The 13,506-nt window shown below is 48.9% G+C and overlaps 3 protein-coding genes across 7 annotated transcripts in view; 2 read left to right on the top strand and 1 right to left on the bottom strand.

The window, feature by feature from the left end:
• Window positions 1-628, top strand: part of DNAH10 (dynein axonemal heavy chain 10) — a gene marked incomplete at its 3' end in the record, with an annotated part of 64,731 nt that extends 64,103 nt beyond the window's left edge. Inside the window, exon 77 of the mRNA XM_081966538.1 lies at window positions 605-628. Coding sequence (XP_081822664.1) covers window positions 605-628 — 24 coding nt within the window. The remainder of the gene's footprint in view (window positions 1-604) is intronic.
• A 735-nt stretch (window positions 629-1,363) lies between these two features.
• On the bottom strand, window positions 1,364-11,338 carry CCDC92 (coiled-coil domain containing 92). 5 transcript variants are annotated; one of them, XM_081966723.1, is made up of 5 exons: window positions 11,166-11,338; window positions 9,129-9,252; window positions 4,446-4,592; window positions 3,049-3,090; window positions 1,364-2,329 (listed from the first exon to the last, which is right to left on the bottom strand). In XM_081966723.1, the coding sequence occupies exons 3-5, from the start codon at window positions 4,573-4,575 to the stop codon at window positions 1,551-1,553; spliced, it is 951 nt and encodes a 316-aa protein (XP_081822849.1). In that variant the 5' UTR covers window positions 4,576-4,592; window positions 9,129-9,252; window positions 11,166-11,338; the 3' UTR covers window positions 1,364-1,550. The 5 variants fall into 5 exon arrangements, with proteins under 5 accessions (XP_081822849.1, XP_081822850.1, XP_081822851.1 ...); XM_081966724.1 differs by lacking the exon at window positions 11,166-11,338 and adding an exon at window positions 9,567-9,585; XM_081966725.1 differs by lacking the exon at window positions 9,129-9,252 and having other exon boundaries at window positions 4,446-4,593; window positions 11,170-11,338.
• Window positions 4,659-13,506, top strand: part of POLE (DNA polymerase epsilon, catalytic subunit) — a gene marked incomplete at its 5' end in the record, with an annotated part of 59,282 nt that continues 50,434 nt past the window's right edge. The window contains one exon of the mRNA XM_081966537.1: window positions 4,659-4,808. Coding sequence (XP_081822663.1) covers window positions 4,659-4,808 — 150 coding nt within the window. The remainder of the gene's footprint in view (window positions 4,809-13,506) is intronic.

The raw sequence follows: 13,506 nt of genomic DNA, 5'->3' as shown, positions 1-13,506 counted from the left end.
CTGGAGGCCCCCTGGTTGCAAAGTTAAGATTTTGCAGGTTTGTTTAAATTTATCAGTTGCCATTTCTTGTTCTTTAAAAAAAAAAAAAAAAAACAGCAAATATTTATACATTGCCCTTTATATCAATACGTAATTTTGCAAGTGTGTTTGATGTAAAAGATGTAGTTGGGGCCAAGGCCGCAAACCAGGAAGGTTTAATGTATTTATTATCATCCCAGAAATAAATATGTGACTTGATACAATTCCACAAAGCGCCAGGCGATTCGTTACATCAGATTTAACTTGTCGGCCCGTTTCGGAAATGGATTTATTTGGTCCTTTTTGGGGGGCAATTTTTCTCGGTGTGGATGTAATTTCTAGTGAAATTGCACCAGTGAGGATCGTCTCCTTAATCTGTAAGAAAGGTTTTAAGCGTGTTTTTTAAATTTTACGGTGCATTCATTCCTCCCAAATTCTTGGAGTGGACGCTTGGCAGTAAAAATTTGACCCAGAAACAAGCAAGAAGGTTTTCAATTGATGCTGGTTAATGCCATGCAGTTTAAAATGGCACCCGGTTCAAATTTAAGTGCCTTTGTCATTCATTAAACACCTCTACCTAAATCAGGGTTTCTCATGCTTGGCAATTTGAGGACCTTCGAACTTCAACTCCCAGAATTCAGATGTCGGCTGGGGAATTCTGGGAGTTGAGGTCCATAAGTTTTCAAATTGCCATTAGTTGAGAAACAATAAACCTTTTTTTAAAAAAATCCACCAGAAAAGGGTTATCCTAAGCTTATCTTGAAGAGTAGAATCATCTTTTTTTCTTTGGGATTTTTGGCTTCTCCATCACTGAAGGTACTTCATTTATCATAGGAAGAAAGTTTGCTGGAATTGGCCAGGGGTAGTTTAATGAAAAGGACCTCCAACCAAGGACACAGAGAAGCTCAGCCAGGATTAGCAAAATAAAAGTTTGTTGGGATTGTCAGTCGATAAAAACGTGAACAAAGGAACGTTGTGATGGAGATCACATGCTGGAAAGGCGGAGAGAGTGAAGGGGGTGGGTGGGCGGTCTCCTTTCTTTGGCTGCTCTTCCTTCCTACACCCCCCCCCCCCAGCACCCATGTGTGTGTGTGTGGGGGGGAGGTCCAAGCTGCCCCACCCCAACCCCCCAAAATAAGAATTTGCCACGACTGTGCAGTGACCGATTAGGAAAGGCTTTTACTGTTAAGAGCCGATACACAGCGCGGCGGGGCTGATGGTGGGCTGGCGGTGGTTTTCTCTTTAGGGCTCTGGAGGGCCGGGTGTGGGGGGCCCCCCCTCGGCGCGCGCCCCGAGTAAATGAAAGGCGCATCAGAAGCAAGCAATTCAGGCAGACACCCCTGCGTTTGGCTACAGCGTTTCATTAGGTAGATAACTCTGCAATAGGAACAGGTGAGGAAGAAGTGACTCTAGTTCTGGAAAGATTTTGGCATGCACGCGGGGGGAGGGGGGCGCTCGGAAGAGGGAGGGAGGGGGAGGTGCACCCTGGCCCTCTGCTGACCGCCGAGTAGTCCCCTCCAAGCGCCCGGGGTTCAAACAGTCCGATCCGTCCCTGAATGCTTGCGAACCATTTTGCTTCCGTTCACCTGGTCCACAGCCAGCGTCTCCACCTCAGGCAGCTGGGGCTGGGCGGGAGGGACGTGGTGGATACGGTGGGCCACCCCCACGTGGCTCTTGTGCTGCCTCTCTCGGGCCGGGCTGTGGGGCTCGGACGGAGTGCGCTCGGACGGGATGGGCGGGATGACCAAAGGCCTCTCTTTCAGAAGGTGCAGCTCGGTGGACTCCCTGGCCAGTAAGAAGGGCGTGGGGTCAGGCATGGCATCCACCGGCTCCCGCAGCAGCAGCTTACGGCTATCCGAGCCCAATCGGTAGGCCTCCTCGAATTCGGGGTTGAGCGGCGTGGAAAGACTCTTCTTCATCCGCCGCCGCGGAGTTTCCGGAAGCTTCTCTTTGGGAGGAGAGGGTTTGTAGCCGGAGAGCACGGGGCTTCCCGACGGAGAGCTGTCCGATGTCCCGCTGGAGCTCATGAGTTTTTTCTTGGTGGCGTGGAGCTGGGAGGTCAGGTAGGCGATGGTGCTGGCCCGCTGCTCCACTTCGCTGGAGAGCATGTTCAATTTATGGCTTTTCATCTTCAGCTCTTCCAAATATTTCTTCTCCCGCTCCTTGATGGTGTTCTCCAGCACCGCGATCATGGCGTTTTTCTGCTCCAGCTCTTTCAATAATTCATTGTTTTCCATCTCCTTCGCTTTGAGCTGGGCCTCCAGTTCTTCGCATTTCCTTCTGAGCTCTTCGCTCCTCGAAATCCCATTTTCTGAAAGGAGAGAAGGAGGGTTTTATTTTAATTCAAGACGGGGCTGACATTCCACGAAGCGAGCTAAGAACCAAAGCCAAGAAGTAGAACAGTTCTTCTGCGTTGGTCCCTGGAAAAAAAAAAATCACTGCATCAACTTGCAAAACATCCCTAGCCTGCTCTCGAGTTGCCATAGGCAGGAGGTGGGAAAACTGATAGAGCAGCACGGCAACCACAACCAGAAGCACATTCCACGCATACCTTTCTCAAGGCTGTCTCCCAGGTTACCTGAAACAGCCGGAGGGGAGTGATCTCTGCAGCCCACACAAGTGCTCCGGTTGGAGAATGTGATTTATGACACACCCTGGGAGGAGGGGAGAAGCAGGGGTCATAGTTGGGCCGTAAATTACGTGGGGTCAGAATTGGTTTCACTTGGGTACGTGTACGTGCCGATGCGTTGCTCCTAATAAATAACTGGATTTCTTTTGAAGCTTGGCTCGAGGCTCATGATTAAATTAGGGCATCCGTTGGAACCCTAAGACACTGCAGGTGAATTCCTGCCTTCCCTAAAAAACACTGCCCAAGGTTGCCAGCAAAGAAATCAAGAGGAAAAGAATGGGATTTGATTCAGACACCAACGTCTAATAAAAACAGCAGCAGTGAAAATGCCCCTTCCACAAGGTTTGAAGAATACCTTAAGTACGGAAGGAAGGTGTACGGGAGTAGTTCAGATGCCTCACCTGTCAAGTCTGAACTTTTGAGAGTCAACTCGTAGGTCAGATCTGAAAAACAGACAAAAACGTAAGATATTGTAGAAGCTCACTCTCTCGGCTGAATCTTCCTGGGAAAACTGGGCAACTCATAAAGGTGTTGTGGCCCGCCAGTGGCCAGCGGAGCTGGCAGCAGAGTCAGACAGTGAACGAGGGCTCTGCGTTCGAGGCAGAGAGGGGACCAAGGTCGTCTGGCAGTGATGCCTACGGAGCTAGGCAGCAGTGAGGCAGAGGAACAGCTGGAGCCTGTTCCCAGTGTGCGCATGCGCAGAGCTGCCAGAAGAAAACAGCAGCTAAGAAATCAGGGTCGACTTGGGAGTAAAGCCACAGGTGGACGGTGAATGGCCCCTCCCATAGGAAATAAAAGAGGAGAGAAGGGGGAGTGGGGCTTTTGCAGGAAACAATTCGCTTGTTTGGTTGTTAAGATTCGTTTCAGGAGTGTGAAGATCTGTCCGTGAATCTCAGAGACTCTGTGCCCAGTCTTTCCTTGCACAGCATCTCGTTGGGAAAATATTTACATGGCATCTTTCCAAGCTAGATAAGGTCTGTGGTCATAAATACTCCTTTGAAAGACTCTTGGCCAGGCCTTGGCTGAATGTGAAGGAGAGGAATTCACATTCGTTTGATAAAAGGGGCTCTGCCTCCTGCTTTTTGGGGAAACCTAGGGTCAGAACAAAAGAAAGCCCAAAGAACATTAAAGGTGCTTTCCGGAAAACAAACCCCCCTTTATGACCAATGACTTGCAGAGTGACCAATTTTCAAACTGGGAAAGCCACTTTATTTATAGGACACTTTCATGCACTTATCTGTAAATGCTATCAGCGGGCAATAGAAGCTCCCTCTGGCCCCAAATGTGGACACATCAGCCAAGGCAACGAATTAAAAAATATGCGTTATCCGCCCAATGTGTTATCTTGCAAGATGGGTGGACTTCAACTCCCAGAATTCCCCAGCAGCCAGCAAAGAGAGGCAGTCCTCGACTTAACAACCGTTCATTTAGTGACCCAAGTTAACAACGGCACTGAAAAAGGTGACTGACAACCGTTTTTCCACAGTTACGACCTTTGCAGCATCCCCGCGATCAAAGTTCAGACGCTTGGCAAGCGACTCGTCTTTATGACGGTTGCGGTCACAAGCAAAGTGAAGGGGGAAAGCCCAGGTTCACTTAGCAACCGGGTTTAACTAACTGCGGTGTTGGGCTTACCCACGGCGGCCAGAAAGATCGTAACACGGGGATGAAACAAAACACGCTGAACCAACGTCTCATTTAGCCACGGAAACGAGCTCAACTGCGGCCGTAAGTCGAGGACTCCCTCTGCATGGGAGGGGCCCTGTTCCCAAGCCCGCTTTCCTTCTCCTCCCGGTACCTGTGCAGTGTTGCTGCAGGCGGCGTATCTCGGTGTGCAGCCCCTTGAGGGTATCCGCGTGTTGCCTCTGGAGGAAAAGCAAATTCTTCTGGGCACTGTGCAGCTGGTTCTCCAAGTTCGATGCTGCCATCTTGGCATCCAGCAAATCTGGAGGGAGGGAAAGAAAGGAGAGAGGGAAGGAAGGAAGGAAGGGAAGAAGGAGCGCACCTTTAGATGACGCAGAAGATATCGCGTGGCGAGGAGGAGGAGGAGGAGGAAGAGATCGGGGCGAAACCAGTGGGAGGGGTGGGGGAAGACGATCGGCGCCACCCTAGGAAAAGGCTAGCGAAGGCCGCATCGGCCACCTGCCGGGAGAGCCTGAAAGTTGGAAATAGGGAAGGATCCTTCCCTTCTTTTATCATCACTGATATTTTTCAGTTGGAGCATCTCACCACCTGTAGAATTCTCCGCCTGCTTGGGATAGCTGTGTGGTCATAATGGCTGAGAGGGAGGGAGGGAGGGAGGGGAGTGGGGTTGGACTGGGGCAGCCCCTGAGATATTGAAAGACTGCTATCATGGCACCCCTCGCCAAGATCCTGGGTCAAAGGGAGAAATGAGACGCCCCCCTCCTTGTTTTGGCCCAGACTCTCAAGGGGTCTCCATCCCTCTGTGGACATTTCTCGGTGACATTATCTGCCTGGGAGAAGCGGAAAGCTTTACTGCCTCCGCTAATGAATATTCCCTTCCACCCCTCCAAAAGAAATAAAAATAAAAACCAGGTGACCAAAGCCACAGCATGGTGTGACTCTGTAGCTGGAGAGAAGGGAATCTGGCTTTATGCAAGTCATACGATCTCAATTTCGAAGATTGATTCCCGGCGAAGAATATTAAAAAAAAGGCTCCTTGGCAGAGCAGCGACTTCATCCATTATCTCGGCAACGTTTCCAGGACATGCTGCTCCCCTTTCTCTGCACGCCTGCAAATAGTTAACTAATGAATCTTGTAGGGATTTAATGTAGGTCGATGCTTTCTACTTCAGCTTTCTCTCCGTCCGAGGCCAATTTGGAAGGGTGTAGGAGAAGCCAAAGGTATTTTCCTGTGGCTTTAGTTCGCTTTGCAAAGAGCCCAGAGTTTGCAGGGGAAGAAAAGCCACGAAAATTGATTGCTGCCCCACCCACACAAATGGTGCCCCCCCTCTCCCCCCGATCAGGAGACCTGGACCAATGCTACAGACCGCCACGGATCAAGTTTGGGTTTAAGAACTACCGTATTTTTCGCAGTATAAGCCGCACCAAGATTTTGAAGAGGCAAATTAAAAAAAAAAAAAGTTTTTGCACTCTGCAGATCTAAAAACGGCCCCTTTTTTTCGCAAAAATGGGCCCTGTATTTTTTCCTTCAAAAGAAGGGCATGAATAGTCTTTAGGAGGCTTGTAGCTTTAGAAAGTCTTACTAAGGCCTACGCCTGGAATAACGGCCATCCAGTTTTGGACGCCGTGTTATAAAAAAAAAAGAGCTTGAGACTTTGGAAAAAGTGCAGAGAGGAGCAGCGCCTGGCGACAAAAACACCAGACGAAGGGTTGGAGGAACTGGGTGTGGCTAGAGAAAAGAAGGACTGGGATGGGGACCATGATAAGAGGGAGTCAAGCCGTTCTCCAAGGCACCTGAGGGCAGAACAAGAAGCGATGGGTGGAAACTAAACAAGGAGAGAAGCAACTTAGAACTGAGGAGGAATTTCCTGACAGTTAGAACAATTAATCTGTGGAACAGAAGTTGTGAATGCCCCAACGCTGGAGGTTTTTAAGAAGATGTTGGATAGCCATTTGTTTGAAGTGGTACAGGGTCTCTTGCTTGAGCAGAGGAGTTGGACTAGCAGACCTCTAAGGTCCCTTCCAGCTCTATTCTGAACGGAATTCTACTCAAAATGTTCTGTATCGTGGCGGATCGAGATGTCTGAACTGGTTCATGGCCCCAAGTGCTGAGAAAGACGGATCTAGGGACTCTTCCCTCCAGCGTGGAAAAGACAGTTGGTTGCCATCTAATCATCCGCCATTATCCGTCCCTCTCTAATTAGCTCAATTGCCGAGGATGAACCAACAGTCTCAGTCGCAGGACTCATACGCTAAAGAACTCAGAAACTTGCATGGGAGTAGAGAGAAAACAAGGGCTGAAGTCCGCAATAGCACACCCTTCGTTCAAGACGATTCAGGGTGACAAGATAGCCGTCTTCCAATCCTTGAAAGGCTGCCCCAACGAAGAGGGGGCGGGGGGGGGGGCAGCTTATTCACCAAAGCAACTAAAAGGCAGGACAAGAAGCCATGGGTGGAAATTAATCGAGGAAAGAAGCAGCCTAGAACGAAGGAGGAATTTCCTGACAGTGAGAACAATTAACCAGCGGAACAGAAGTTGCCTCCAGAAGTTGTGGGCGCTACCATCACTGGAGGACTTTTAAGGAGAGACTGGATTGATGGCAAGGAACAGCATAAGTCTCCTGCATGAGAGCAGGGGGTCGGACTAGATGACCTCCGAGCTCCCTTCCAGCTCTTGTCACTGTGAACTGAATTGGGCAGATCCAGAGAAATGCACAAACTCAAGTTAACCAAGTTAAAGTCGTCGAACCAATGGAGGTGGCCAGCATCCAAATAGACAAGAGAGAAAGCGAGACACAGACGTCTCGACGTTCCGGCTCTCTTCGAAACCTGTAATAAATGACCCTGAGACCGACTGGACCCCTTTTTCATTTCCAAATACGAAGGCTGGTTCCATCCCACCCTCGTCCCCTTCTCCCATCCTAATTTTCCAGACAGACAGCTCTGGCTCCCTTCCAGCCGACCTGCGGATGTCGTCTGGGCCCTTAATGTCTCTACAGAGTTATTTTTAGCCAGCCACCCCCCCTCCCTGCCACTGGTGACAAGGCAGTGATGGAGCAAGAAAGGGGGAACAATTAGGAGGACATCGTGGTCGCATGCACGGACAAAAGGATGAGCTAACCTCCCCTGCTTTTACCACCCCCCCACACACAAACGCTTTCTGGAAATACAGACAAGCGCTACTACCCGTCCCGGTGGGCCACCACTCCCAAGCTGGTAGCTCCCCGACATGGCAGCGGCGTGGCGTCTTGCCACCGACTTACAGCATAGTGCAGGCAAGATTTTGGCAGAGGCCGACCGACTGGGCTATTCGGCAGAATCCTCCCTTGGTCCGTTCCTTCGATTTTCCCACCCCCGCCCTTCCCTAAAACCCGCAACAGTGGGAACAGGACTTTCTCTTTGAAAGTGTTTAAAAATCCCCTTCCCGATCCAAAAAAGACAGGGAGTTTCCCCGCCCCCCCCCCCAGCTTCAGGAGAGACACGCTGCCAACCCAATGGCCCAACGGAGAGAAAGATGCTGCTTTTAAGGGTGTTTCATGATCGCGATGGACAAACGAATCAACAAGTCGAGTTAAGCAAGAACAGGGAAGTGGCTGAGAGTCTAGACGTCCAAATGTTAAGACTGCCGGGCCCCACCCAGTTCTCCAGAACCGCCACTGACCCAAGATGGGCAGCTTTGAGAAATAAAAGAATCGCCAGCAAATGGGCTGACGGAAACAGACTGCGATGCCCAATCGCTGAGTCTTGGAAAGCTGAGAGATACGATGCTTAGCAAAGACCCAGCTGCAAAATAATAATAATAATTATTATTATTATTCTTTCGACTGTGCATTGCAGTAAGAGACCAAACCACTCAAAGCAGATGAAAAAGAGCAAAGTTTGGCCTCCAGCTCTCACGGGAAAAGAAGTTCCCCTTTTACCAAGATCCTAAATTGAGAGCCACAGATTCGAATCCAAACCACAGGCCTAAAATACACCGGCTTGGCGTTTCGTATGGCCGGGCAGCGCCCCACCCCACCCACCAGCCTTGCGTGAATGCCGATGGGTGCCCTCTCGCTGTTTTAATTACTCGCGGAAATATTACTCGCTCCACACAAACAAGCGGTGAGACCACCTGGCTTAATCCAATTAAATACGATAAAATCAGCTTTAAAGGTGGCGCAAAGTTCACCGGCATCACCAACACTCGGAGACACACTTCTGCAACAAGCGTCCTCGTTTAACGCCACCTTCTAAGTTTCTGGAAGTTTGCTTCGTCCTCTCTCCTATCGAGAGAAAAAAAAAGAGCTTCCTCTAGAGAAAATCCGAGTGTTTTATTCTTGCCGCGGTGTGCTTTTCTGTCCTTTACGACCTGACAAAAGAGCAGAGTCTGGTTTCAGCCACCTGGGACTCACAACTGCGCTTCGTAGCCCTGATATTCCCGTTCGGCCCCCGGAACGGCTAAAAAAGTAAAAAGCCTTTGGAGAAGAGAGAGGTTCAAACGATGCATTCGAAAGACAGAATGATGCTAATGCCAGGAGAGGATTCATTAAAGAAGCTTCCAGGCTGAATAGAGAGTTCATATATTTCATGGTTTTATGGTACCCTAACTTTACACAAGGCACGGCTGCCTAATTTTCCCCCCCCCAAGGAGAACCAACAGCCACCAAGACTCCCCAAAACTACCATCACAAGGGAAGAAAGTCACCGCTGCCTTCCGTTTTCCGAGTAAATTTGGATCCCAAGACACCCCCCACTCCACCGAGCCGATCGGCTCCGAAAGACACAGACTTTCCACTAAAATAATAAAAAATAAGAATTAAAAGCACCCTAAAAAGCAGCCCATTGACAAACTCACCCCCTTTAGACGGGCATTCTCACAAATCCCAGCTCCCGAAGAGTTACACTCCCTCCCGAAAAATGCCCCGAGGATGGGAAGACGGAGTGGTCCATTCAGCACCGCCGACTGCTGAGAAAGCTTGCTGCGTAAGGAGGAAGCGAAAGGAAAGCCCAGTTTTTCATTTTTCACACGTATCACACACACACACATCCCCCCCCCAAAATAAATGCGGTCTCTTTTTTCCCCCACCTGCAATGCAGGCAAGGAACTTAAGGATCCTCCCTTGGACTTTCCAAGCCCCCCCTCCCTTTCCCCCCAAGCCGGTGCCTTTTCAATACATTTCCCCTTTCCAGCCCATTGCAACCCACCCACCCCCACTCCCAGCCCACTTCACGCCTTTCCCATCCAGTGGCCAACAAAAGCAGGGAGACCCCTCCCATCCCACCAATGTCCCACCTTCGGCTGAGGAAGCATGTAGGGTATCAGACAGCCAGACCGCTAGCTAGCTAGCTTGTGAGCTGGAGTGGTGGTGGTGGTGGTGGTGGAGAGAGACAAGAGGGAGGGGCGCTATCGTTTTCCAGCTGGGCCTGCGCTGAGACTGGAGCATCGCAAGCGTGCCACAATCTTCCCACCACCTTGTGTCGGTCGGTTGGCTCGCTGCAAAGGAAAATGTGTTTGTGTGTGTGTGTGTTAAGGGGAGGGGGTCCTCCTCACCTCCCCCGCCCTCTGTCGCTGCCCTTCGGGACTCTCCCTTTCTCTAAAACGAAAACCTAATTCTTCCAATTAAAAGAAGATTAAAGAGGGGGGAACAGCAGAGAACAACATAATTATATTCCGCAGGCAGGTTCTGAAGCTGGAAGCGGGTTTCTCGAACTGACAGCCACAATGGACCCCACAATTTATGTCGTTAAAGTGAGACATTTGTTCAGGGAGTTCCGCCCCGTGTTACGACCCGTCTCTCGCCGCAATGGTTCAGTGAATCACTGCCGTTGCTAAGCGAACCACAGGGTTGTTAAATGAATCTGGCTTCCCCCATGGACACTGCTTGTCAGAAGGATGTAAAGGGGGATCACGGGACAAGCCCCCTCCCCCAAGGATGCTGCAACCGTCATAAATATGAGTCAGTTGCCAAGCGTCTGCATTTTGATCATGTGACCAGAGGTTCTTTAGGGATCATAGAGAGAGAGAGAGAGAGATGATAAGATAGAGATAAGACATAAGATAGATGATAAGATAGATACACTGACATAGATAGATAAATAGATAGATGATAGATCGATAATGTAGATACATAGATAAGAAAGATAGATAAATAGATAAGATAGATAGGCAGATGATGATAGATAGATGATAGATAGATAGATAGATAGATAGATGAGATAGATAGATAGATGATTGATAGATAGATAGATGATTAGATAGATATAGATAGATGATGATAAATAGATGAGTAGATAGATGATTAGATAGATAGATAAATGATGAGGTAGAGAGATAGATAGAAAGATAAGAGTAATCACTAAGTTCCTTAGAGAGTGGGGGGCACTCTCCTTAAATGAGGGTCTCCCTAAAAGTTATTCCATAGATGAAAACCACACTCCTTAAATTGGGGTGTGTGTGTTTCCTCACTTGGTAGTAGGGGGGCTCCTCTCAGCCTTCCAAGAGGGAGACCCCTCTCCTTAATTAGGGAGGGGTCTCCACGTGTCATTACTTGGGGGGGGCAACCTCCCCCTTTATCATGTGGGAGTCCTCATCTAGCGGTGGTGGGGCTCCTCTCAGGCTTCCCAGAGGGAGGGCTCCCTCTAAGTGGGGAGGGGTCTCCCCCTGCAGAAAAACACGCCCCCTCCTCCAAAGCCGCCTCCCCTGTGAAGGGAGGGGCTCCCCTTCCTCTGTAATTCAAGCAGGCTGGGGTTGGGGGTCCCTCCCCATCTCCCCCTCCCCCAGGGGTGAAACGAGGGGGGGTTGAGTCTGCCAAAGCCCCTTCCCCTTCCCTCTACGCGGTGCATGATGGGAAGAACCTGTAAAAGTGGGGGGGGGGGAGATTCTGATACTCACCCGCCGCCGCCGCCGCTGCTCCCCCCGCCCCGCTCCGGTCCTGCCGGGGGGAGGGAGGCCGAAGGGAGGGGGCGCTGCTCCCCAATGGGAGCGACGAGGAGGAGGGAGGGGGGTGACGGGGTGACGTGGAGAGCAGGGGAAGTGCGCAGGCGCGGAGGCTCAGGTGCTGCTGCGGCGAAACAGCTGCCGCGTTGCCACGGCAACCGGCTGGGCGCTTCCCCTGGCAGCCGTTGCCGGGCTTTTTTCTCTCTCTCTCCTTTCCGTTGGCGGCTCCGCCCACTCGGGGGCGTTCCAGGGGACGGGGCGTTCCAGGGGGCGGGGAAAAGAGGTGAGCGGAAGTTGCAGCTTCGTCTCTTTTAGCAGCCAGGAAACAATAATAACAACAACAACAATAATCTATTGAGGTAATAGCTTATAGTATGTTCATTATCATATGAATGCACACACACACACATATAGTATATTTTAAATTTATAATATAATATTAGTATTGTATTGTATATTATTATATTAATTATATTATATGATAATATAGCATATATTTGCTAATTTATTGTAACAACAAATGTATACTATATTATGTTATCTGATAATTTATTGTAACAACACAGTACATAATTTTAACATGCAATTAATGCACTGTATGTACATTAGTATATTTTAAATACTATATATATTTAAGTTATAAAAAACACCCACACAATGATATTGTAGCAAAATTATTAGATACTGTTATTTTAATATGATGTTAAATAGCTTTACTAATATATTATCATATATAATATGACATTAACTTTAAGAGCCATATCTCACAACAAGGCATTTAAAGTCTCACCCTAGTAGCTTTTACAGCCATTGTATCTGACTGCCATCTGTCAGAAATGGTGTAGTGTCTGCTTGGGCTGGGGGTTGAACTAGATGACCTGCAAGTTCCCTTCCAACTGTGTTAATCCGTATCTAATTTCACAGGGACCACAGCCATTGTGTATTGCCGGGCCATAATTCTGATGATTTCATAATAATCAAGAATTATTCTGGTAAAATGTTTGATTCATTTGCAGGAAGCCTTTGCGGTAACCTCCTCAGGCCCACCGACTGCCAAAATCAATTCACCAGCCCAAAATTTGCAACCGAACACCCCTTCCTAACAACTCAAAACCCCGAATTAAAACTGGCGTTTATTTTTTTCCTCTCTCGAGGGAAAGAATCCATTGTCGATTCCAAATCCAACAAATGGGACCCCAGCTCCCATCATGCACAGACGGCACAGGCTGCAGCTGGGATTATTGGCTTTATACGACGAAGCAAAGAAATGGACCGACTGGTAAAGCCTCTTTTTATTGGCATTCTGCAAATAAACATCTGGGAACAATCAAAAGTCCTCCGATCCTCGTTTTCGCAATCGATAAATTGATAAAAGAAATGGGCTTGATGGGAGCTCAGCAAACTGAAAAGTCACTTTAAAGATATTCTGAAGAAGACCACCATTTCTCAACCTTGGCAACTTTAAAATGGGTGGACTTCAACTCCCAGAATTCCCCAGCCAGCATGATATCTGGGAATTGAAGTCCACCCTTGCTAAGTGAGGACTTTTGGGAATTGAAGTCCTCCCATCTTAAACATACCAATCAGGATTAGGAGAAGCTGAAAGTGGTGAATTGTTGGCAATAAAAACCCAACCTTAGTTTAACCCCAATTTTTATTATGGGTTTGTGATACGAAAACTGGTTTGCAGACAGAAGAGGCCAGCATGGAGTGCAAGAAACTCCACCTGCAAAACTCAGGGTGCAAAAATGTCGGGGACCCTGTCTCTCTTTTCCGAGATTTTCAGCCCAGATTTGGAACCCCTAATGATAGAACCGGTCACTGTCCATTTGTCCAAGGCTCAAGAAAACTCACCAATCTAATAACCAGTCCATCAAAATAGAGCTAGAAGGGACCTTGGAGGTCTTCTAGTCCAGCCCCCGGCTCAAGCAGGAGACCCTATATTATTTCAAACAGGGGCCGTCCAGTGTCTTCTTAAAATCCTCCAGTGATGAAACACCCACAAAATCTCAGGAAATGTCCTTTGAAGGAGATAGGACGCGATGGCCCCCACTCTCTGCCTTTCAGCTCCGGCTTTTAAAACCGACGATTGTAGATATCAATCCTGACGCAGCAGATGTGAAGGATGGATCCATTTAGGGGTCAGACGAACAGGCAGAGGACATGGTGCCAGCTCTGAAGATAATTTCATTTTCTGGCAACGATCGAGAGTGCATTAAGCCGGCTGTTACTGTAAAAATGGAAAGCCAGCAAAAAAAAAAAAGGGGGGGGGGAGAAAGGAGGCCATTATCATAGA

This window comes from Natrix helvetica (assembly GCF_964273705.1).
Source record: "Natrix helvetica genome assembly, chromosome: 14".
Classification (NCBI taxonomy): domain Eukaryota; kingdom Metazoa; phylum Chordata; class Lepidosauria; order Squamata; family Natricidae; genus Natrix; species Natrix helvetica.
This window is presented reverse-complemented; position numbering and strand designations above follow the sequence as displayed.

Excerpts from the sequence above, each read along its gene's own strand:
- CCDC92 (XM_081966723.1), bottom strand. The coding sequence starts at position 4,575 with ATGGCAGCATCGAACTTGGAGAACCAGCTGCACAGTGCCCAGAAGAAT. Across the intron at positions 3,091-4,445 it reads CCTGCAGCAACACTGCACAG|ATCTGACCTACGAGTTGACT; the intron begins GTACCGGGAGGA and ends TCTGTTTTTCAG. Across the intron at positions 2,330-3,048 it reads CAAAAGTTCAGACTTGACAG|AAAATGGGATTTCGAGGAGC; the intron begins GTGAGGCATCTG and ends CTCTCCTTTCAG.